This window comes from Liolophura sinensis, chromosome 10 (genome assembly GCF_032854445.1).
Source record: "Liolophura sinensis isolate JHLJ2023 chromosome 10, CUHK_Ljap_v2, whole genome shotgun sequence".
Classification (NCBI taxonomy): Eukaryota; Metazoa; Mollusca; class Polyplacophora; order Chitonida; family Chitonidae; genus Liolophura; species Liolophura sinensis.
Window position 1 is genome coordinate 8,076,971 of NC_088304.1, and position 26,935 is coordinate 8,103,905.

Sequence of the window (26,935 nt, forward strand, 5' to 3'; positions counted from 1 at the left end):
GTACACAATTTTCACAAGCGCAGTGACATCTTTACCACGTCCTTTTCAATTGTCACGAGCGCAATATTTTAGCTACATGTATATCGTGGCGAATGTAAATTTGTAAATTTTAGGTCTGAAAGTTGTATCATCAAGAGTAAACCTAAGATTGTGTCCCATAATAATTGCTCAGTTGCTGTAAAACATATGCTAAAATATCCCATACTGTATGTGTTGACGTATTGCTACATAGGTAATAGCAGGTGGGGCCTGTGTCACTACATTTTATCCTTAAGGAATAGATGTAGGAAAAAGGAAAAAAACATGATCAAAACCTGACAATCTTTTCACAGGCAACTGTCTGCATGACATATTTCATCTGCTGACAGTTTGTCGATCAAACTTTAAACTTAATCTAAATTCTGATGAAATCTATGGGCCACTGTTATCCGATCACTCTATTTTTCCATAAATATTTACGCTTTTTATTTTAATAAACAGGTACAATTTTCAGGCACATTGTGTACAGTTTTTACACAATTATGTACAGGTCAATCACAAATGTGTGCAATTCTGTCCAAAAGTAGGTACAGTGTTCACACAAATCGACAAAAACTGCAGATTTTTTAAACAAAAAGGCACAATTAAAAACAAATACATACGATATTCAAACAAATGTCTCCGATATACGAGAAGTCACTGATACCTCAGTACATACCGGTACTTTTTTTTTTATCTTAATGCGTCTTCATTATTTGCTTAAACTGCGACTTAGCTTTAATTTAATGTGTGGAACATTGATAATTGTTGTAGTATTAGTTGACTTTTGGTGTGTTTTTACTGAAGTTTACGGCTCTGTGTTTGGTTAGTCCCACCCGCCGGGTATGTTAATGAGCGTTTCTATCAACATATATAAAGGGTTAGTCTGCAGAAGACATTGCTCTGTGTCCCGGAAACTCGACGAGTTTGCTCAAAGGTACAGGTGTCTGCAGCGGGGCCTATATATCTGCAGTTTACAGGTAATGCGCCAGGTAAGTAAATTTAAACTGTTTTTAACTTACACGTTCTTTCTGAAATGACATACGGAACATGATGTTTTACAATTTCTAGTAGCAAATTAATCTCTATAAGTGTATATATCCTTCTTTTTATTTATAAGGAGGTAAAGAAAAAACTACATTTCAAGTAACTATTATGTTCTATATAGGGTATTCATTTATGTAAAATGTGGTTCTTTTCAGTAGAATGTATTTGGTTCTGAAGAGTTTGCTCTTTTCTGTGAGTGTAGTTGGTTCTGCATAGCGTGCTCTGTTCTGTTCTGTAAAGTGATTGCCATTGCGTGTAATGTGTTCTGTTCTGTAGAATGTGTTTTGTGCTGTAGAGTGGGTTTGTGCTGAAGAGTGTTTTTTATGTTGTGCCGTAGAGTGTGTTTTGTGCTGTGCTGTAGATTGTTTTTTGCTTTGTAGAGTGGGTTTTGTGCTGTGGAGTGCGTTTTGATTGATTGATTTATTTATTTGATTGGTGTTTTACGCCCTGCTCAAGAATATTTCACTTATACGACGGCGGCCAGCATTGCGGTAGGAGGAACCCGGGCAGAGCCCGGGGGAAACCCAAGACCATCCGCAGGCTGCTGAAAGACTTTCCCACTTACGGCCGGAGAGGATGCCAGCATAAGCTGGCCTTGAACTCGATCGCATTTGTGAGAGACTCCTGGGTCATTAAGCTGAGCAAGCGCGCTAACCAACTGAGCTACGGAGGCCCCGAGTGCGTTTTGTATTGTAGAGTGTGTTTTGTTTTTGTTCTTTAGAATGTGTATTGTTCTGTGGAGTGTGTTTGTACTGTGTATTTTGTATTGTAAAATGCACTTTGTTATGTATTTTGTACTGTGCCGTAGAGTGTATTTTGCGCTGGGCTGTAGAGTTTGTTTTGTTTTGTACAGTGTGTTTTTTGGGTACATTGTGTTTTCTTCTGTGATGTAGAGTGCGTTTTGTTCTGTAGAGTGTATCTTGTGCTGAAGAGCGTGTTTGTTCTGTAGAGTGTGTTTTATGCTGTGCTGTAGAGAGTGTTTTATGCTGTGCTGTAGAGTGTATTTTGTGATGTGTTGTAGAGTGTACTTTATGCTGTGCTGTAGAGTGTATTTTATGCTGTGCTGTAGAGTGTGTTTTTTGCTGTGTTGTAGAGTGTATTTTGTGCTGTGTTGTGGAGTGTATTTTGTGCTGTGTTGTGGAGTGTATTTTGTGATGTGCTGTAGAGTGTATTTTATGCTGTGCTGTAGAGTGTATTTTGTGCTGTGTTGTAGAGTGTATTTTGTGATGTGCTGTAGAGTGTATTTTATGCTGTGCTGTAGAGTGTATTTTGTGCTGTGTTGTAGAGTGTATTTTGTGCTGTGTTGTAGAGTGTGTTTGTGCTGTGCTGTAGAATGTATTTTATGCTGTAGAGTGTGTTTTATGCTGTGCTGTAGAGAGTATTTTATGCTGTGCTGTAGAGTGTGTGCTGTGTTGTATAGTGTGTTCTGTTGTGTATAGTGTGTTTGTGCTGTGCTGTAGAGTGTGTTCTATTGTGTAAAGTGTATTTTATGCTGTGCTGTAGAGTGTATTTTATGCTGTAGATTGTGTTTTATGCTGTGCTGTATAGTGTGCTCTGTTGTGTAGAGTGTGTTCGTGCTGTGCTGTTGAGTGTGTTCTGTTGTGCAGAGTGTGTTTTGCACTGTACTGTAGAGTGTGTTTTGTCGTGTAGAGTGTGTTTGTTGGTGTTTAGTACTCTTTTTAGGGTGTGTATTGTGCTTTAGAGTTTGTTTTGTGCTATAGAGTGTGTTTTGTGCTGTACTGTGGAGTGTTTCGTTCTGTGAAGTATGTTCTATTCTGTAGGATATACTAGTGTCCTTACTTCAGCTGGTTTGTGAAGAGCCTTGTGAAAGTTGGTGGTTTCCTCTGTGCCTTACTGGATTTCTTCCCATCATAAGTTTGATCATTGTCAAGCAATGCTGACAAGGGCGATGTAAAACATCAACCCAACAAATGCACCAAAAAATATTCTGCATTATTGGCAGGTGAAGTGGGTGCCACTTTGGCTTTGTTTGTTTAATCCTTTTATTATTTTCAGTCCCTATATCATACATTTTTAGAATCCAACTACAAAGTTTTATCTAAACAGTTGTGCAAATCTAACTAAGCGCGGACAGATGAACCACTGTGGCAGTTACACCCTTGTATAGCTGCCGGTTTTGAATCTCCAGGTTGACGCTATGATTGGTCGGATCTTACTCCTCGTCTGCTGTGTGGGCGTGGCACATTGTGTAATCAGAACATCCATCAGCAGGTTACAGCCCAAGGGAATCCGCTTTTCAGTCCAAGGTACATATAACGGTTTCAGAAATCAGCCTACTGCAATGTTATACGCCTGCCCTACCAAAAAGGGTTTACTCGAGTGTGCATACGATTTAGGCCAACTTCATGTTCAGAAGTAAATGTCTCCTCGCCTATCTTCAGAACAATGTAAAATAAACAAAAGAGATGAAGAAACCGGTGCGGGTGGAAGACCTCATTGGTCACTCCGTTAGTGTCGCAAGTGGTCACACTTGCGACACTAACGGAGTTCAATTTTTGTGTTAAAATGTTCCCAGAAATAAACATTAGTGTTCGACCTGTGAGAAACAGAGGAAAGTGTCTTTTGTAGTAAACTTTTGCATTATATTTATCATTCGTTTACAATTATTACTTTGTCATAATATCTGTCATATTTGCTGGTTGAAATTTTGCAATAAAGTAAATCTATTATAAATACTGTTTTGATTGTGGCCTAAAGTTATTTTGAGGTCGGTACACTATAAGCTGAAATGTCTACAATTGTCTGTCTACAATAATTCCTTCGTGTGTATTTTCTTCAGATGAGGCAGGTGTGTCTCTGGTCGGTGTGCACTACAGCATTAACAAGCCCATCCGGAATGTGGAAGCAGGGACATTCAACTATGACGTCAACTCAAAGACAGGTTCGTGCAGGAGTTATTCAATAACTGACAAACTATAACCACACGCTATCTACTTGTTTTTTTTTTTTTGTTTTTTTTTTATTGGTGTTTTACGCCGTACTCAAGAATATTTCACTTATACCACGGCGGCCAGCATTATGGTGGGTGGAAACCGGGCAGAGCCCGGGGGAAACCCACGACCATCCGCAGGTTACTGACAGACCTTCCCACGTACGGCCGGAGAGGAAGGCAGCATGAGCTGGTCTTGAACTCACAGCGCTAGCGCGCTAACCGACTGAGCCACGGAGGCCCCCTATCTACTTGTACCTGTACCTTTATATCTGAATGATATTTGCGTGTAACAGGGTGTTCATATAGAATTTCGTGGTCAACAGGAGATCTCAATCTCAATCCATAGGCTACCTAAAACTTTACAAGTTTGAATAAATAACATCAGTGCATAATTAATTTGAATCACATGCATGCACGTGGCGTCGGTAACTGTGAAATCCGCCTCCACGAATGGATCCCAACCCTCTAATCTCTTCTAGCTAGCATGACTTCTCAGGTTCTTAGAAAGGAGCGGGCATTTTCCTCATGATATTCCTCTTTTCTCGGAGACTGTTAAATGAAGGCAGTACCTTTCAATATGGCGTAAACAAATTTTGGGGGTTTCCTAAAAGAAATGTTATAACCAAAAGGAAATATCCGTCAAACGAGGTAATACAGAATGAAAGTTAAAAAAGATTAAGAGAAAATAATATCTTTGTAGAAAATACGCCAAAATCAATAGGGCCTATCGTTATTTGTTATCTCTCAATTTTAACACCTCGTAAACTCAAAAGACCGATGGTTTTCCGGATGCAATTTTTCTGCAACAGATATTATACATCCAAATGTACATCCTTATAGGAAAAATCCAAATGTACAGTCTTAAAGGATACATCAAAATGTACAGCCTTATAGGATACATCCAGCTGTACAGCCTTAAATGATACATGAAAAGCAACGCTAAAGCATAGTTTTAACGGATACATTCAACTGTACAATTTAAAGGATACACTTAAGGTACAACCTTAAAGGATGCATGAAAAGGAACAACCTTAAGGGATGCATGAAAAGGAACAGCCTTAAAGGAAGCAAGAAAAGGAACAGACTTAAAGGATACATGAAAAGTGACCATAAAACACAATCTTAAAGGATGGTTTAAAAGGTACCCTGTATCTCAGCCTTAAATGATACATGAAAATGAAACTCTGTAATGAAAATTTTGGTTTTCATAAAGGGAAATGAAGAAAGCTGTGCCAAAAACATGGACAGTTATTACCGTTGACGTCACGACTGCAGGCTACTTCAGTTCTAGACTAATCGCAGGAGCCTTGGGAAATGTTGAGCGCCAAAAAGAAAGCTGAGAAAGTTTGCTGTACTTTTGAATCCTAGAACGCATTCTTACGTAGCTATTAGGATATATAAACCAAACGAAGTACAAATAAAAAATCAGCATCAAACATCAATACAATTTTGATTTTGTCATTTTGTTTTCTTACATTTGACAGGAAGTTTCTGGGTTCATGAAAACCGTCAAGTTGTCCTGTCTCCAGGGGACAAAGTCTACTACTGGGTGTACTGGGTGAAGGAAGGGAGAGGTGAACAGTTGCTGAATCAGGTGTGGACAGGTGAGCTTATCTCTAGGGGACAAAATCTGGGTGTACAGGTGAAGGAGGGGAGAGGTGAACAGTTATTGGATCAGGTGTGGACAGATGAGCTTATCTCCAAGGGACTGTCTGAGTGTACGGGTGACGGAAGGGAGAGGTGAACAGTTACTAGACCAGGTGTGGACAAGAGCTTATCCCCATGGAACAAAGTCTTGTTGTACAGGATGAGGTTAGGATCGAAGAAAACAAATTTACTACAGAAGTGAAATGAAAATATTATTATGGACTTGGGTTTTTCTTTCAGCCTATTTTTACCTTAGGTAAAATCATTGTGCATATGAGAAAATTAGAATGTCATGTTGATAGGCTTTGTATGTAGAGAGCTGTGACATCTTTACAAGGTAAATCAAGCCGAGTTTTGTGAAGTTATTTGTTTGCAAACTTTCGTGTTTGGACAGTTCCTTCAAGGTATTTGTTTTCAACCTTATATAGGCCTATGTGTTCATTTCCTTGAAATCATTTGTTTGCAATCTCTGATATGTGTGCAGTTCATTGAAGTTATTTGTTTGCAAACTTTTTTATGTGCGCAGTTCCGTCAGATTAATTATTTGGAAACTTTTATATTTTCGTAGTTCCTTCGGAAGTCACCCAGAAACCAGTGACGTCATCGGGATCGGCATTTACCAAGAAGCCGGAAGTCGTGTCGGTACATGTTAACCAACCGATACCGGGTATGTCAAAGTAAATATACATGCTAAGCTGTAGGATCTCTTGAGGCGTAAAAATGCGTAATAAAACCCTATATCGATCTGTCACTGCAATTTATATATGTAGGCCTACACCCTCAGTTGGTGTAAAAAGCAGCATTGTTCATGTAGTGTATAGCTACGCTAGCCAGGCCTCTGCATGTCTTGGAGAACATTGGTTATAATGGAGGACTCCCTGTATTTCATTAGATAGGACAAGTAGCTGTGGACATACATGTACCAACAATACATGTTGTTCGCGGAGCAGAGGTTCAATCCCAGCCTTGGTCAGGGAATCCTTGAGAATCCCCTTTCCTCTGCCTTGGCTGCCTTTGTGGCAGTACCCACAGGAAGGTCTCTGCATGGAGATCAAAGACCTTAAACTCTATCTACCAGTTAAAATCTGTATCTAAAACGTGGGAATGTCAGTCGGTTACATGCAAATGGCCGGTAGTTTACCACAGTACTGTATCCAACACCCATATGACGTCTGCTTGCATATAACGGAAAAATCTTAAGCCTGGCTTTAAACCTCATTTAATTAAGCACAAAAAAGGAATAAATATTACCTGTGGTCACTTGTTTAATTGTTTTCCTGGATTTGACCTGGAACTCATTCATGGACTTCGAATTTGAACTTCGATATGGAATTCATGCCTGGAATATCCACTGTCTGCCCGGCATCATTGAAAACTGATAACCGTTTCTGTCTTGTGTGTTACCGGCTTTATTTCCTATTTGTATAATTTCTTACATACCTTTGTCTTTGGGAGCTAGTGTTAAACGTTGTTTTGGAAATGGATCTTGCAATTATTCGACTTGGAATGTCCTTTACGGACTACCAATGGTATATGAATGTCGGACTTGACGCTTATATTCAGACTTTTCTTTGACACTATTAACGTTCTGAAGTTATTAAGTTATTAAAGCTCTGCTGTATGATGTAAATCCCGTTTGCCGATGTCGCTGTGTTTTGTTTTCGTGTTGCTGTAGCCTTATATAGCGCCTCTGATTCTGATCCTGGTACAGTCGCGCACTGCTCCTCGTATCCCTGTGTCATCTTCCGGGACGACTTCGACAGCTTTGACCTGGCCACCTGGCAACACGAGATCACTGCAGGAGGCGGCGGGGTAAGTTAGTGTGTATGCAATCTGAGATCACTGCGGGGGCCGGTTGGGCAAGCTAAGTGTAGACAACACAAGATCACTGTAGGAGGCAGCTGGGTAAGTTAAGTGTAGGCAACATGAGATCACTCCGGGATGCGGCGGGGTAAGTTAACTGTGGGCATAATACGAACACTGCGCAAGGGGAGTGGGGTGGGGTGCAGCGGGATAAGTCAAGAGTAGGCAACATGAGAACACTGCAGGAGGTATCGGGGTAAGTTAGTGTTCGTACTTTGAGAACACTGCGAGAGTCAGCGGTATTAGTTAAATGTAGGCAACATGAGAACAGGCAGGGGTGTGATGCTGTGTTCCCACGAAATGCGATTGCATTTGTTATTATTAATTTAATTTAATTTAATGCTTTATTTATTTATAGAGGATTGCCCACAGCCAGTGGCCACGAGGGGTTTTCCTCAACAAGATTATTTACATTTAATTACAACATTTGAAAATGATATTTTGAATATAATATCTGCTAACTTACAATTATATAGTAATAAAATAGAATGAAGTGACATAAGCGCAAGAATTAAGCCTTACAGATATTCACAATAAAAAATTTGACCGTTTACAGATTAAACAGTTAAACCTTGGAATAAATTGGACGAAATAAAAAGTATTATCTGCATAAATAAATGTACCTGTACATACATGCATACTAGCATATTGAGTAAAATACAATACCAATTGCGAACATCATTTGTATTAATGGCTGAATCCATCTTATTCGTCTGTCAACATAAAATCACTCAGGGGAAGGGGAGGAATGGTACCATATTATAGCATATCCGATGTTTATTTAAATTTTTTTTTAAATATGTTGCATTTTCATGAAAACTAAGTTACTTCGATGTTATCACATTTCTCACCGTGCATTATATATAGGCTACTTGTGTATTTTTTGTCTTCCGATCCATACCAGCCGACATGTCTGCTTTGTACCGCGTGTTTACATGTATAACTGGGAAATGTCTTCGGTTGTAGCACCACATGTGCCGTGTTGTCGCGAACACAAAAGACATTAGCATAGACAGTGCGAAGATTATCTAATGGTCACACGTCATCAATAAAGTCCGACCTCTTTTAAGTTTATCTCATTTAGGGTTTTATTCCGGCTGTTTGTGTAAATGTTTAAAAGATAGCAGATTGCAGGCCCCGGGTATTATTATTATAACTTTCAGCAATTGTTCCTTGTTTATTTTACAGAACTGGGAGTTCCAGTTTTACACCAACAACAGAAGTAACAGTTATGTTCGGGATGGAACTCTTTACATAAAACCTGTAAGCTTGGTTATCTACTCATTGAGTTTTGATTTATTTCCAGTCGTCACCAATTCATTTTGTCCTTCTTTAATACGGATAAGAGGTGTCCTGCTTATTGGAAAAACAGAAATCCTAGCAAGATAATATGTACATGTATTTTTAATTTATTTTCATTAATATTAATTTGATTTATTTTAAAATATTTGATTAGAGTTTTACTTATGCGCCGGTGGCAATTTTCATTAAAAATTATGTAAGTAAATATAAGATGGGCTTTCCACGCCCTGCATATCATTTGTAAAATGCTGAATGGCGATGGTTTACTTTGGTTCTTAACATCCTCCACCAATGAAAATGATGGAAGCCTTAGATAGATAAATAAATACTTATAAAATGTTGTTTCCTCAGACCTTGACGGCTGACAAGTATGGAGAAGCCTTCCTGTCTTCCGGGACGCTTGACCTCTGGGGTAAGATTCACCTGGGGTCTTCTTCCTTTATAGTGTTTGTTGTACTGCAGTATAAATAGGATGGTGTTTACACTGCAAATGATTCCAAAATATTTTGAGTTTTGGGACTCAACGGTATGAATATCAGATTGTATATTCATATAGGCCAAACGGATAACTGATTCACATTAAAAAAGCGATGGATTTGAGGAAAAATACATTATTAAACTCTTTCAGCTGTGGACCAGTCTGGCGAATGTTCCACACTCTTAGTACACGCTTCATTCTCCTGTCACACGGCAGCTTCGCTCCAGTCTGTACAAAGACATGCCGTCATTTTAGAACACAGTCCCAAATTGTGGTAATACATTATTCAAATGATATATTACCCAGATTAGGTGCTTATGTCCTTTGTTTAACGAACACAACTATACAGAAACACTGACGTTCCATTAACAAAGTTTGACATATCACACATGAAGCCTGATGTATCACACTGAAGGTCTGACGTGTACCAAGCAGATAGCCTGATATATACCATACACAAAGTCGGACATATGACAGAGGAAGTCAGACGTGTAACATGTATAATACAGAAAGCTTGACGTATCACACAGGGAGTCAGACGTTTTACACAGAAAGTCAGACGTATAAGACAGAAATTCTGACGTATCACACAGACAGTAAGTCTGGCGTATCACACAGAATGTCTGACGTACATGTGTATAACATGTATAACGCAGAAAGCCTGACGTTTGACAAGGAAGGCAGATATAACAGGCGAAGCCTGATAAATCACACTGAAGGCCTGACGTATACCATACAGAAAGTCTGACATATGCAATACAGAATGCCTGATAGACACCATACACAAAGTCTGATGTATACGCTAGAGAAAGCCTGACATATGCCACACAGAATGCCTGATATATGCCATAAACAAAGTCTGGTGTATACAGCACAGAAAGCCTGACATATACCACGCAGAATGCCTGATATACCATACACAAAGTCTGATATATCACACACAAAGCCTGCTGAAAGCCTGACGTATCACACAGAAAGTCAGACATATCACACAGAAAGTCTGACATATCACACAAAATGTCAGATGTATCACACAGAAATCCTGACTTATCAGGATAGAAAGCCTCAGCACAATCCGACTACAGCCTGCACATCACGTATGTCTCTAAGGCAGGCACTTCTCTCTGGGATTGTCATTGTGTGTAACCGCCGTCAAAATTAGATGTGCATACAGAAATAAAAATGAAGGATGTTGATAAGAAGTTGAGAAAGGCAGTTGTTTCTTCTGGCAGATTTAAGTCAGCAAATTTGTCAGGACAGAGGCAGTTGTTTGTTCTGGCAGATTTAAGTCAGCAGTTTTGTCAGAAGAGAGGCAGTTGTTTGCTCTGGCAGATTTAAGTCAGCAGGTTTGTCAGAAGAGAGGCAGTTGTTTGTTCCGGCAGATTTAAGTCAACAGACTTGTCAGAAGAGAGGCAGTTGTTTGTTCTGGCAGATTTAAGTCAACAGATTTGTCAGAAGATAGGCAGTTGTTTGTTCAAGCAGATTTAAGTCAGCAGATTTGTCAGAAGAGAGGCTGTTGTTTGTTCTGACATATTTAAGTCAGTGGATTTGTCAAAAGAGAGGCAGTTGTTTGTTCTGGTAGCTTTAAGTCAGCAGGTTAGTCAGGAGAGAGGCAGTTGTTTGTTCTGGCAGATTTAAGTCAGCAGATTGTCAGGAGAGAGGCAGTTGTTTGTTCTGGTAGCTTTAAGTCAGCAGATTTGTCAGGTATATGGCGAGAGGCAGTTGTTTGTTCTGGCAGATTTAAGTCAGCAGAATTGTCAGGAGAGCGGCAGTTGTTTGTTCTGGTAGCTTTAAGTCAGCAAATTTGTCAGGAGAAAGGCAGTTGTTTGTTCTGGCAGATTTAAGTCAGCAGGTTTGTCAGGAGAGATGCAGTTGTTTGCTTTAAGTCCGCAAGTTTGTCAGAGGAGAGGCAGTTATTCTGGCAGATTTAAGTCAGCAGGTTTGTCAGAAGAGAGACAGTTGTTTGTTCTGACAGCTTTAAGTCAAAATATTTTTCCACCTTTGGAGAGTCACTTGTTATTTGCTCCTTGATTCTTTCACCATTAAAACCTGACTGTTAAGAGAATAAGTCAATCGCTTACATGTAAAACAGCGTAGATTCAGAATGGATGTGGGACTGGTATAGAATACCCACTGTGTATAAGGGTCAGTACACACAAAGCGTATGATATCTAAAACCACTGACTGGATAATTCGGTAAATTATTCAACCAACAAATGATTGTTTTATAAAGGAGGCTGTACGAATAACCAGTGGTACGGGTGTGAACGACGCGGTACAGCGCAAAACTACATCAACCCCATACAGTCTGCGCGCCTGCGCACCAAAGACAGCTTCAGCTTCCGTTACGGCCGGCTAGAGGTCGAAGCCAAGATGCCGACTGGAGATTGGATATGGCCTGGTGAGTAGCTTTTGTAAAGATAATATCTCAGATTACAGATCGGGAATTGTATATAGCCTTGTGAGTGGTTGTTGTAAGTTTGACATCTCAGATTACAGACCGGGTATTGGATATGGCATAGTATGTAGTTGTTGTGAAGATAATATCTCAGACCGGGAATTGTAAGTATGTAAGTATCATAAGTTGTAAGTATGATATCTCAGATTACAGACCGGGTATAGGATATGGCATAGTGTGTAGTTGTTGTGAAGATAATATCTCAAACCACAGACCGGGTATTGTATATGGCCAAGTGAGTGAGTGTTTTACTGATGATATCTCAGATTACTGACTGGGGATTGGATATGTGGTGTTAAGCGGTTGTTACAAAGATGATATCTCAGATTACAGACCGGGTATTGTATATGTCCAAGTGAGTGACTGTTTTAATGATGATATCTCAGATAACTGACCGGGGATTGGATATGTCGTGTTGAGTGGTTGTTACAAAGATGATGTCTCAGATTACAGACCGGGTATTGTATATGGCCAAGTGAGTGATTGTTTTAATGATGATATCTCAGATTACTGACCGGGGATTGGATATGTCGTGTTGAGTGGTTGTTACAAAGATGATATCTCAGATTACTGACCGGGTATTGTATATGGCCAAGTGAGTGATTGTTTTAATGATGATATCTCAGATTACTGACCGGGGATTGGATATGTCGTGTTGAGTGGTTGTTACAAAGATGATATCTCAGACTGCAGACCGGGTATTGTATATGGCCAAGTGAGTGATTGTTTTAATGATGATATCTCAGATTACTGACCAGGGATTGGATATTTCATGTTGAGTGATTGTTACAAAGATGATATCTCAGATTACAGACTGGGTATTGTATATGGCCAAGTGAGTGATTGTTTTAATGATGATATCTCAGATTACTGACCGGGGATTGGATATGTCGCGTTGAGTGGTTGTTACAAAGATGATATCTCAGATTACTGACTGGGTATTGTATATGGCCAAGTGAGTGATTGTTTTAATGATGATATCTCAGATTACTGACCGGGGATTGGATATGTCGTGTTGAGTGGTTGTTACAAAGATGATATCTCAGATTACAGACCGGGTATTGTATATGTCCAAGTGAGTGACTGTTTTAATGATGATATCTCAGATTACTGACCGGGGATTGGATATGTCATTTTGAGTGGTTGTTATAAAGATGATATCTCAGATTACAGACCGGGTATTGTATATGGCCAAGTGAGTGATTGTTTTAATGATGATATCTCAGATTACTGACCGGGGATTGGATATGTCGTTTTGAGTGGTTGTTATAAAGATGATATCTCAGATTACAGACCGGGTATTGTATATGGCCAAGTGAGTGATTGTTTTAATGATGATATCTCAGATTACTGACCAGGGATTGGATATTTCATGTTGAGTGATTGTTACAAAGATGATATCTCAGATTACAGACTGGGTATTGTATATGGCCAAGTGAGTGATTGTTTTAATGATGATATCTCAGATTACTGACAGGGGATTGGATATGTCGCGTTGAGTGGTTGTTATAAAGATGATATCTCAGATTACTGACCGGGTATTGTATATGGCCAAGTGAGTGATTGTTTTAATGATGATATCTCAGATTACTGACCGGGGATTGGATGTTTCATGTTGAGTGATTGTTACAAAGATGATATCTCAGATTACAGACTGGGTATTGTATATGGCCAAGTGAGTGATTGTTTTAATGATGATATCTCAGATTACTGACCGGGGATTGGATATGTCGCATTGAGTGGTTGTTACAAAGATGATATCTCAGATTACTGACCGGGTATTGTATATGGCCAAGTGAGTGATTGTTTTAATGATGATATCTCAGATTACTGACCGGGGATTGGATATGTCATTTTGAGTGGTTGTTATAAAGATGATATCTCAGATTACAGACCGGGTATTGTATATGGCCAAGTGAGTGATTGTTTTAATGATGATATCTCAGATTACTGACCGGGGATTGGATATGTCGTGTTGAGTGGTTGTTACAAAGATGATATCTCAGATTACTGACCGGGTATTGTATATGGCCAAGTGAGTGACTGTTTTAATGATGATATCTCAGATTACTGACCGGGGATTGGATATGTCATTTTGAGTGGTTGTTACAAAGATGATATCTCAGATTACAGACCGGGTATTGTATATGGCCAAGTGAGTGATTGTTTTAATGATGATATCTCAGATTACTGACCGGGGATTGGATATGTCGTGTTGAGTGGTTGTTACAAAGATGATATCTCAGATTACAGACCGGGTATTGTATATGGCCAAGTGAGTGATTGTTTTAATGATGATATCTCAGATTACTGACCAGGGATTGGATATTTCATGTTGAGTGATTGTTACAAAGATGATATCTCAGATTACAGACTGGGTATTGTATATGGCCAAGTGAGTGATTGTTTTAATGATGATATCTCAGATTACTGACCGGGGATTGGATGTGTCGCGTTGAGTGGTTGTTACAAAGATGATATCTCAGATTACTGACTGGGTATTGTATATGGCCAAGTGAGTGATTGTTTTAATGATGATATCTCAGATTACTGACCGGGGATTGGATGTTTCATGTTGAGTGATTGTTACAAAGATGATATCTCAGATTACAGACTGGGTATTGTATATGGCCAAGTGAGTGATTGTTTTAATGATGATATCTCAGATTACTGACCGGGGATTGGATATGTCGCGTTGAGTGATTGTTACAAAGATGATATCTCAGATTACAGACTGGGTATTGTATATGGCCAAGTGAGTGATTGTTTTAATGATGATATCTCAGATTACTGACCGGGGATTGGATATGTCGCGTTGAGTGGTTGTTACAAAGATGATATCTCAGATTACTGACTGGGTATTGTATATGGCCAAGTGAGTGATTGTTTTAATGATGATATCTCAGATTACTGACCGGGGATTGGATGTTTCATGTTGAGTGATTGTTACAAAGATGATATCTCAGATTACAGACTGGGTATTGTATATGGCCAAGTGAGTGATTGTTTTAATGATGATATCTCAGATTACTGACCGGGGATTGGATATGTCGCGTTGAGTGGTTGTTACAAAGATGATATCTCAGATTACTGACCGGGTATTGTATATGGCCAAGTGAGTGATTGTTTTAATGATGATATCTCAGATAACTGACCGGGGATTGGATATGTCGTGTTGAGTGGTTGTTACAAAGATGATGTCTCAGATTACAGACCGGGTATTGTATATGGCCAAGTGAGTGATTGTTTTAATGATGATATCTCAGATTACTGACCGGGGATTGGATATGTCGTGTTGAGTGGTTGTTACAAAGATGATATCTCAGATTACTGACCGGGTATTGTATATGGCCAAGTGAGTGATTGTTTTAATGATGATATCTCAGATTACTGACCGGGGATTGGATATGTCGTGTTGAGTGGTTGTTACAAAGATGATATCTCAGACTGCAGACCGGGTATTGTATATGGCCAAGTGAGTGATTGTTTTAATGATGATATCTCAGATTACTGACCAGGGATTGGATATTTCATGTTGAGTGATTGTTACAAAGATGATATCTCAGATTACAGACTGGGTATTGTATATGGCCAAGTGAGTGATTGTTTTAATGATGATATCTCAGATTACTGACCGGGGATTGGATATGTCGCGTTGAGTGGTTGTTACAAAGATGATATCTCAGATTACTGACTGGGTATTGTATATGGCCAAGTGAGTGATTGTTTTAATGATGATATCTCAGATTACTGACCGGGGATTGGATATGTCGTGTTGAGTGGTTGTTACAAAGATGATATCTCAGATTACAGACCGGGTATTGTATATGTCCAAGTGAGTGACTGTTTTAATGATGATATCTCAGATTACTGACCGGGGATTGGATATGTCATTTTGAGTGGTTGTTATAAAGATGATATCTCAGATTACAGACCGGGTATTGTATATGGCCAAGTGAGTGATTGTTTTAATGATGATATCTCAGATTACTGACCGGGGATTGGATATGTCGTTTTGAGTGGTTGTTATAAAGATGATATCTCAGATTACAGACCGGGTATTGTATATGGCCAAGTGAGTGATTGTTTTAATGATGATATCTCAGATTACTGACCAGGGATTGGATATTTCATGTTGAGTGATTGTTACAAAGATGATATCTCAGATTACAGACTGGGTATTGTATATGGCCAAGTGAGTGATTGTTTTAATGATGATATCTCAGATTACTGACAGGGGATTGGATATGTCGCGTTGAGTGGTTGTTATAAAGATGATATCTCAGATTACTGACCGGGTATTGTATATGGCCAAGTGAGTGATTGTTTTAATGATGATATCTCAGATTACTGACCGGGGATTGGATGTTTCATGTTGAGTGATTGTTACAAAGATGATATCTCAGATTACAGACTGGGTATTGTATATGGCCAAGTGAGTGATTGTTTTAATGATGATATCTCAGATTACTGACCGGGGATTGGATATGTCGCATTGAGTGGTTGTTACAAAGATGATATCTCAGATTACTGACCGGGTATTGTATATGGCCAAGTGAGTGATTGTTTTAATGATGATATCTCAGATTACTGACCGGGGATTGGATATGTCATTTTGAGTGGTTGTTATAAAGATGATATCTCAGATTACAGACCGGGTATTGTATATGGCCAAGTGAGTGATTGTTTTAATGATGATATCTCAGATTACTGACCGGGGATTGGATATGTCGTGTTGAGTGGTTGTTACAAAGATGATATCTCAGATTACTGACCGGGTATTGTATATGGCCAAGTGAGTGACTGTTTTAATGATGATATCTCAGATTACTGACCGGGGATTGGATATGTCATTTTGAGTGGTTGTTACAAAGATGATATCTCAGATTACAGACCGGGTATTGTATATGGCCAAGTGAGTGATTGTTTTAATGATGATATCTCAGATTACTGACCGGGGATTGGATATGTCGTGTTGAGTGGTTGTTACAAAGATGATATCTCAGATTACAGACCGGGTATTGTATATGGCCAAGTGAGTGATTGTTTTAATGATGATATCTCAGATTACTGACCAGGGATTGGATATTTCATGTTGAGTGATTGTTACAAAGATGATATCTCAGATTACAGACTGGGTATTGTATATGGCCAAGTGAGTGATTGTTTTAATGATGATATCTCAGATTACTGACCGGGGATTGGATATGTCGCGTTGAGTGGTTGTTACAAAGATGATATCTCAGATTACTGACTGGGTATTGTATATGGCCAAGTGAGTGATTGTTTTAATGATGATATCTCAGATTACTGACCGGGGATTGGATGTTTCATGTTGAGTGATTGTTACAAAGATGATATCTCAGATTACAGACTGGGTATTGTATATGGCCAAGTGAGTGATTGTTTTAATGATGATATCTCAGATTACTGACCGGGGATTGGATATGTCGCGTTGAGTGGTTGTTACAAAGATGATATCTCAGATTACTGACTGGGTATTGTATATGGCCAAGTGAGTGATTGTTTTAATGATGATATCTCAGATTACTGACCGGGGATTGGATATGTCATTTTGAGTGGTTGTTATAAAGATGATATCTCAGATTACAGACCGGGTATTGTATATGGCCAAGTGAGTGATTGTTTTAATGATGATATCTCAGATTACTGACCAGGGATTGGATATGTCGTGTTGAGTGGTTGTTACAAAGATGATATCTCAGATTACAGACCGGGTATTGTATATGGCCAAGTGAGTGATTGTTTTAATGATGATATCTCAGATTACTGACCAGGGATTGGATATTTCATGTTGAGTGATTGTTACAAAGATGATATCTCAGATTACAGACTGGGTATTGTATATGGCCAAGTGAGTGATTGTTTTAATGATGATATCTCAGATTACTGACAGGGGATTGGATATGTCGTGTTGAGTGGTTGTTACAAAGATGATATCTCAGATTACTGACCGGGTATTGTATATGGCCAAGTGAGTGATTGTTTTAATGATGATATCTCAGATTACTGACCGGGGATTGGATGTTTCATGTTGAGTGATTGTTACAAAGATGATATCTCAGATTACAGACTGGGTATTGTATATGGCCAAGTGAGTGATTGTTTTAATGATGATATCTCAGATTACTGACCGGGGATTGGATATGTCGTGTTGAGTGGTTGTTACAAAGATGATATCTCAGATTACTGACCGGGGATTGGATATGTCGTGTTGAGTGGTTGTTACAAAGATGATATCTCAGATTACTGACCGGGGATTGGATATGTCGTTTTGAGTGGTTGTTATAAAGATGATATCTCAGATTACAGACTGGGTATTGTATATGGTCAAGTGAGTGATTGTTTTAATGATGATATCTCAGATTACTGACCGGGGATTGGATATGTCGTGTTGAGTGTTACAAAGATGATATCTCAGATTACTGACCGGGGATTGGATATGGCCAGATGAGTGGTTATTGTAAAGTTGATATCTCAGATTACTGACAGGGGATTGGATATGGCCAGATGAGTGGTTATTGTAAAGATGATATCTCAGATTACTGACCGGGGAATGGATATGGCCAGATGAGTAGTTGTTATGAAGATGATATCTCAGATTATTGACCGAAGGGATTGGATATGGCCAGATGAGTGGTTGTTACAAAGATGATATCTCAGATTACAGACTGGGTATTGTATATGGCCAAGTGAGTGATTGTTTTAATGATGATATCTCAGATTACTGACCAGGGATTGGATATTTCATGTTGAGTGATTGTTACAAAGATGATATCTCAGATTACTGACCGGGGATTGGATATGTCGTGTTGAGTGGTTGTTACAAAGATGATATCTCAGATTACTGACCGGGGATTGGATATGTCGTTTTGAGTGGTTGTTATAAAGATGATATCTCAGATTACAGACTGGGTATTGTATATGGTCAAGTGAGTGATTGTTTTAATGATGATATCTCAGATTACTGACCGGGGATTGGATATGTCGTGTTGAGTGTTACAAAGATGATATCTCAGATTACTGACCGGGGATTGGATATGGCCAGATGAGTGGTTATTGTAAAGTTGATATCTCAGATTACTGACAGGGGATTGGATATGGCCAGATGAGTGGTTATTGTAAAGATGATATCTCAGATTACTGACCGGGGAATGGATATGGCCAGATGAGTAGTTGTTATGAAGATGATATCTCAGATTATTGACCGAAGGGATTGGATATGGCCAGATGAGTGGTTGTTGTAAAGATGATATCTCAGATTATTGACCGGAGGGATTGGATATGGCTTGGGGAGTGGTTGTTCTAAAGATGATAAACAATCACTCACCTGGTCATATTACTTACTGGGTATTGGCTTTGTCCTGGTGAGTCGTTGTTGTAAAGATGATATCATAGACCGAGAATTCAATATGGCCAGGTGAGTGATTGTTTTAATGATGATATCTCAGATCATTGACCGGGGATTGGATATGTCGTGCTGAGTGGTTTTACAAAGATGATATCTCAGATTACTGACCGGAGGGATTGGATATGGCTTGGTGAGTGATCGTTGTAAAGATGTTGTAACATATACTTGCATGTTAAATTAAGTAAGCCGAGTCTCGCAAGTTCTCGCAGGTTTAGGTGAAATGAGGTGTCGGCTCTTGCAGACTAATAGCGTTAAAAACATGTTATTAGGGTACCTACTAATTGAACCATTGAGCCGACAGACTCGTCTGTGCAAGATGTATGTATTCAATTTATCAACTACAATAATATGACGCCTTTTAGCCGTGGTAGTGCGCGAGAGCCCCCATAATGCCTTGTCTAGTCCTGCGTCATCTCGTGAGAATACTGATTCTGCTTATTGCTGATCAGAGGTTGGGGATAACCTGGTCAATCTTAAATTTTCAAATGGACTGAAACGACTAAGTGAGAATTAAACAATACTGAAAATAAATTTAGTTTCAACGGTTTTTGAGGTTATGCACGGTGTTAGGTGTACCGTTGTGTAACTCATTCCTGTCAATGTTATGATTATTCCCATCATATATATATATATATATATGTCTGTAAACTCTGAATACGTTTATCTGAATCAATAATACTGTGTTAGGTTATAATACAGGCAACAACTTCTCCCGGTATAGCTGTGCGGAGTAGTGGTTATGATCGTTGTATTTGTCATGGCCATCCGAACTAAAAGTATGCATCAAGGGGGGCCATATTCCCAAGGTTTGGCCATATTACCCACCCAGTCATCCGCCTTATTCTGGGGGCCTCCGTGGCTCATTTGGTTAGCGCGCTTGCGCAGCGTAATGACCTGTGAGTCTCTCACCAATGCGGTCGCTGTGAATTCAAGTCCAGCTCAGCTCATCCTCTCCGGCCGTATGTGGGAATGTCTGTCAGCAACCTGCGGATGGTCGTGGGTTTCCCCCAGGCTGTGCCTGGTTTCCACCCACCATAATGCTGGCTGACGTCATATAAGTGAAATATTCTTGAGTACGGCGTAAAACAGCAATCAAATAAATAAATAATTCCGACTTATTGTCATTGTTTATGTCAGTCATTGATGAAACGACCTTTCCATGCCGGGAGTTGTCTTCTTCATCCTAGATGCATGCATGGAGAAATAAAGTGTCTCCAGATATAGGCCTATAGTGATTTAAGGCATTATACTGTGTATATAAGTCTTTATCAGGATTTGAACTTGGATCTTCGCATCCGAAATTCAGCACTTTATCCATGCTGAGGTCCACACTTGGAAACTGTTTGGCCACGACCCATCACATGATGGAAATCTTATTCCCTCTGTTTTAACATTTGCTGAATTTAAAGGTGTTCCTTTTTAGCAATTATTACAGTATACTTTTTCATTTGGGAATGAACATTTCATAGAATGTTTCCAACTGAGTAAAATCCTTTTAAAACATAGAATTCGGATGATCTGTTGGGACCCAGAGGGTATCAATAATCTGATGTGACGTCAATGGTCCCAACATGGTCAGAAAATTCCACAGAAGAATTCGAAGTTTCAAACTGAATGTAATTTACCAGGTTGAAAAAAGTTGTGAAATAAATGAATAAATAAATAAAACTACTTTCTTTCGACAGTGTTTAAAGCTCTTTCATTTGGCATATCCTTCAAGTTAATGTTTTCTTGGCCTTTTACTCATTGGAGTTGAGATATAACCCTGGATGTGGCTGTGGTGAACATGTTATCACAAATTTCTGACCAGGATTGGATATGACAAAGTGATTGATTGTGGTAAATTCTTCAACTCAAATAGCAGAAAGTGTCGCTGTGGTCAAAGGCAAGGAAAACCTTTCATCAATCGGCTCTTCTATGTTTTTCAGCCATCTGGATGTTGCCGACAGATAATGCTTACGGTGACTGGCCTGCCTCTGGAGAAATAGATTTGGTGGAAAGTAGAGGTAAGATTTTTTGTCATGTCCTCATAGCCAAGTGTTAATTGCCCATTTACGATGGAATATGTCATACAGTTTCTGGAAGGGAAGGGAAATTAAAAAGACTACACCGGAGATTATTGGCAAGAATTAGGTCAACGCAAATCCAATCAAGTTTTTGCTGTTTATTTTTGAAAAGCCCAAAAAATTACCCTTCATAAAATATCGTCCTCATCTGTGTGCTTCTTACCATTCAGAATCAGTAATTCAGTGTCTAATATTCATAACGCAGCTCACATTGTAGCTTTCTCAAGCTTTTGAGCTATTTTCACACGTTAAATTGTATAGGAAGGAGTCCTAGATTTTCTCAAGGGGAATAAGGAGACTATAGTCTATAACTTTACCTAAACTTTGAAAAGCAACGAAAGATTGACCAAGGTCTTAATGAGATTATTACAAAATGGAGAATTTGACAAATTACAAGGGTTAAATCAAAATGAGGTACACCTACATTTACTTCCCATAATTGACACTAAAACATTTGGAATATCATCTCGTCAAACCAATCACCAAACCCACTACAAGTATTTACATGTATTTATTTATTTATTTGATTATTTGTTTCACGCCGCATTCATGAATATTTCACGTATACGACGGCGACTAGCATTATGGTCAAGAGGAAACTGGACAGAGCCCGGGGGAAACCCACAATCATAGTTGCTGACAGACCTCACCACGTATGGCCGGAGAGGAAGCCAGCATGAGCTGGACTCGAACTCATGCCGCCGCGCTGGCATACTGACCTCCTCTATTTTGAAGTTATACGTTACAAACTGAACCTCTAACTTCTATCTTTTAACTAAAGGTCTCTAATATACAATGCATGAACGCACAGTGTATGGGGGTGGGAGTGGGGGGTCGGGGAGGGGGTGGAATGGGATCACCTTGTCTTTTAGTTTTCATTTCTGAAAACTATTTTACTGTATAATCTAATAATCCCCATGTTAATTTGACTTCTGTAACATTATGTGCGCGCTGTTCTGATGAGTGGCTATTTGTTTACCATCACTATCAAGTTTCAAGCAGATTAGTCTACTTTTTATTCACTCTGATTTGTGTTTTAAGCCGTGGTAAAGAATATTTCACCTATACTACGGCGGCCGGCATTATGATGGGAGGAAACCGTGCATAGTCCGGCTGAAATCCACGACCATCCGCAGGTTGTTGAAAGACCTTCCCACGTACAACCAGCCTACTACAATGTCCGTCAACTATTTGTATCGGGACTTGACAGGTGAAGTCACAATATCACCAGTACAGGTCCACCTGGGGCAATTGTAACCACAAATGTTTCTGATATACAAGTACTTGTAGGGACAGACCATGTAGTTAGACCCCACCATCATACTATAACGGTGTTTGTCTGTTTTGACCTACAGGTAACGTCCAGCTAAGAGCTCCCGGGGGTCATTCTATTGGTGTGGACACGATGGCCTCCACCCTTCACTTCGGTCCCTTCTGGCCTAACGACCCCTACACCAAGGCCCACGTGGAAAAGTTTGTTCATTTATTTGTTTATTATTTGAGTGCAGGGCAGGGCATGGGGGAAACCCACGACCATCTGCAGGTTGCTGACAGACTAACAGCGATCGCATTCGTCACGTGCTCCTGGGCTGATTCTACAAAACCATTTCTATCTTACGTCAAAACTTAAATACTGGTTTAGGGCTTTTTTGTGGGCGGTAGAAATTAAAATTTGGACCACCTTATCACTGTCTCCTGAAGGCAAATGTTTCAAATTCTGAACTTTCAGTGCCAAAAACTAACCTTCAGAAAGAGCTGTATCATTGTGGAGTCCTGTTTGTGGCAGAAACACAGCACAACTGCCGCTACCCCTGGCGCTCTGGCTTCCTGTTCTGAATCGAGTACCTAACACACATGTAATAACCATTCGGCGACAAAGTTATACTAGAAACAGCACCTCGGACACCAGGTCATTAACGTTGTAGGCTCAAATCCAGTTTTCGTCAATTCGACTGATGCTTTAATTAGGTCAGGATGTTTTCATGTACACATAATGCAGGCCAGTCGACTACTTCGGGAGTTTCCATTTCCTTCTTCCACCCATAAACCTGTCTGCTATTCTAATAAATGAAAATTCCTCTCCTGCCATACGTGAGAAGGTATGGCAGCAACCTGCTGATGATCCTGGGCTTCCCCTGGGCTCTGCCCGGTTTCCTCCCACCATAATGCTGACCGCTGTCGTATAAGTGAAATATTCTTGAGTACGGCGTAAAAACACTTATCAAATAAATAAATGAATAAATAAATAATTGAACAAATAAATGAAAACCTTACTGCAGTGAGAAACGCGAATCAATAAATCAAAAAAATACATAAATAAAATTGCCATAGTTAGCAACTCGTTACATTTTGTCTACTTGTAGAGAAAAGAACTGTAAGTATTGATAGTTAAATCTAAAACTGTACTTACAATAAACTATTCACCTCGTACAACGTAGACACAAACCCTATGATAGAAAGCCTTCGGTAGGCGCTGTCTGCATGAGGAAAGGGTCATACGAAATGGAAATATTTCGATCAATGACCAAAAAAGAGGTATTGCTTTTTAATAGGTCAGAAATCAGCTCGGTTGATAATATTTGTTTTGCCTGTCCGTCTTGCGGAGAGTATTGTCAACATCACGTGCATGAAAACGGTGTTAGAATTTATTCGCGCAGGCCTACTACCATGAGCCAGACTCCCGAATCTCTGCATATGAACATCCAAGTATTGTGAGCATGTACTACGCTGAAACTGATCTAGTCATGTCATTATGTTTTAATGGTGTTTGAATCTTCATTATTAGAACGTTACAAAGTGGAACGTTTGGCAGCAGCTTCCATAAGTACGCCGTGGAATGGGACGAGAACTCTATACGGTAACATCTCTCTTTGTGCTACACAAAGTTAAGAAATCAGCACCAAATAAGCTTCATCAATATTACACCTGGGCCGATTTTTATCGAAAATCTTAAGACGCAAGTCAGAATTTCCAACACATGCATGCAGCTACATTTAAAATGTGTTGCCCTAGGAGGTTTTATAAAATTTTTACACTGATTCTTTACTGGAGAACAACGTACCAACCACAGTTTGATTTCTTTCCTGTTCTGAGTTTGACTTTTTATGCGCTTGCAATTTTTAATCAAGTATTAAGTTGCTTAATAAATACTAGTCCTGGGCCCATACTGGCTCATCTAAAGCGATATGTTAGCGCTACAGGCGATCCTACCCTGACCAAGTGCTATCCTAAGGCCCTGACCAAGTGCCATCCCAATCTCCTGACCACGTGCCATCCCGAGCTCCTGGCCAAGTTCCATCCCAAGCTCCTTACCAAGTCTCATCCCAAGACCCTCACAAAATCCCATCCCAAGCTCCTGACCAAATCTCATCTCAGGCTCCTGACGAAGTCTCATCCCAACCTCCTGACCAGATCCCATCCCGGACCCCAGACCATGTCCCATCCCAAACGCCATCCAAAGCTCCTGACAAAGTTCCATCCTAAGACCCTAACCAAGTCGCATCCCAGACTCCTGACCAAGTCCTATCCCAGGCTCCTCACCAAGTCCCATCCCAAGCACCTCAGTCCCATCCCAAGCTCTGACCAAGTCTTATCTCAGGTTCCTGACCAAGTCCCATCCAAAAACCCTGACCAAGTCCCATCCCAAGCACCTGACAGTCCCATCCCAAGCTCTGACCAAGTCTTATCCCAGGCTCCTCCCCAAGTCCCATCCCAAACCCTGACCAGGTCCCATCCCAGGCTCCTGACAGTCCCATCCCAAGCTCCTGACCAAATCCCATCCCAGGCTCCTGACCAAATCCCATACCAAGACCCCGACCAGGATCCTGACCAAGTCCCATTCCAAGACCCATCCCAAGCTCCTGACAAAGTCCATTCTAAAGACCCTGACCAGGTCCCATATACCCTCCCAAGTTATCCCTGTAACGTATATATTATTGTTGATGGCTGCTGTACGAATGTTTGTTTTGACGCCTAGATTCTAAATAGTCTAAAACTGTTGCACCACCCAGATTGAATTTCTGCCTGGCCGCCCGGTTTGACTCAAGATAGAAACACTTTACCATTTTGTTTGACCTAAAACAAACTAATAATACTCACAAATTCATTTCTGCCCTTCTGAACAACATTTTATTGTTCTATACAATTCAGGTTCTACCTGGACAACCAACTGATCAAGACTGTAGATCCTGGGGCGCACGGGTTCTGGGGCCTGGGCGGGTTCCCTAATGTTGACAATCCGTGGAAGGGAAGAGGCAAAATGGCGCCTTTCGACCAAAAGGTTTGTGTGAATGTTGTTGCATCCTGATCAGTAAAAGACTACAGCGTGGAGAATAAATCCACAGGAGCGACGACAGTGTAAAATCGTCACTTATGTATAACCGGTGAGATTTTGCCACTTTCGGTCTACATCAAAATGTTCTATTCTAACTGCTCACGTAAAGGATTAAGTAACGGTTTAAGGACCCCCGAGGGCCATGGCTAAATCTGATTAGGTAAAAGACTGAAGTGATGTATTAGATTTCAGTGGTCTAGAATTACTCAAAGTGGTGTTACATTAAGTACACGTTTACATCAGAACAATGCAAAGTGACCAGGCATCGGGATTGCTTTAATAGCCAACGACAGGTTCCTGACTTGCGCAGTCCGGGGCAAGAGTCTTATTGGCACAAAGGCTGACACATCATACAACCTTTTGCGTTTGGCACTCAGCTATTGATTTACCTGAAACATTCCAGTTCTGACCAATCGGTCATGAGCCACTGACCTCAGTAGATGCTCCCTGAATTTGCCAAACCTGAAGTTTGATCGTGTTTATGGCACTTACTCAGGAGTATGTGTTGGGATTGTAAATAATCGCCTTTTTTATAGATACTAAATTTTATAAGGATAGTTCTTACGAGCTTTTTCATTTCATTTAATATTACACTATCGCGATCAAATCTCGAAAGTAGATAATAACTAACTCTGAACCGCAAACACACAAGGTTTTGCTTCGATTCGGTCCTTGGGTCGAGTGTCTCTGAAGTCCCCTTGTTTTCTTTGGGCATAAGTGATAATTAGTTATCGAGAGCACCCGTGGGACCGTTAATGCTGTCTTATAGTTCGTTGAAGACCACTTGTCCTGGCAACGCATATAAAACTGACTGGCATTTGTATAAGTGAAAATTCCAGAGTATGGCATTATACAACAATCAAATAGCTACGGCCTATTTTCGACAGTTCCACATTGTCATGAACGTAGCGGTGGGAGGTAACAATGGGTACTTCCCGGACAATGCCCAGAACGCCGGCTACCCTAAACCCTGGACCGATACCTCCAGTACGGCCATGAGGGATTTCTGGAACGCAAAGAGCCGCTGGTACCCCACATGGAAACCCCACGTGAACAACGGTGAGAACGCCGCCATGCAGATCAAGTACGTCCAAGTGAGCAAACTGAAGGCAGATCCTTAACCAGGTCAAAAAGCAATGTTTAGCAAGAAATAATGTGTAACTAAAACAACCTGCAATGTTCGGGCGTAATAAAGACCTATTTACTTCTAGCAATGAGCTTGTTTGTACTCAGTCTCTTTACAAGATGTTATTTTGATAAATTTCTATATGGAATTTGCTTTACCATTTTCTCACCTGGCACCGATATGAGGGCCTTTGACAACTGCCACAATGTCGT

General features: G+C 40.0%; 1 protein-coding gene across 3 annotated transcripts; it reads left to right on the forward strand.

Annotated features, from left to right (window-relative positions):
• Positions 1 to 910: 910 nt before the first annotated feature.
• LOC135476226 (beta-1,3-glucan-binding protein-like) lies at positions 911 to 26,804 on the forward strand. 3 transcript variants are annotated; one of them, XM_064756172.1, is made up of 14 exons: positions 911 to 1,010; positions 3,215 to 3,332; positions 3,866 to 3,967; positions 5,503 to 5,622; positions 6,234 to 6,332; positions 7,341 to 7,477; positions 8,717 to 8,791; positions 9,182 to 9,242; positions 11,542 to 11,709; positions 21,127 to 21,204; positions 22,620 to 22,737; positions 24,050 to 24,121; positions 25,414 to 25,543; positions 26,485 to 26,804. In XM_064756172.1, exons 1-14 carry the CDS (start codon positions 1,002 to 1,004, stop codon positions 26,716 to 26,718), a joined length of 1,521 nt encoding a protein of 506 aa, XP_064612242.1. In that variant the 5' UTR covers positions 911 to 1,001; the 3' UTR covers positions 26,719 to 26,804. The 3 variants fall into 3 exon arrangements, with proteins under 3 accessions (XP_064612242.1, XP_064612241.1, XP_064612240.1); XM_064756171.1 differs by lacking the exon at positions 26,485 to 26,804 and having other exon boundaries at positions 7,377 to 7,477; positions 25,414 to 25,594; XM_064756170.1 differs by lacking the exon at positions 26,485 to 26,804 and having other exon boundaries at positions 936 to 998; positions 25,414 to 25,594.
• The last annotated feature ends 131 nt before the right edge of the window (positions 26,805 to 26,935 follow it).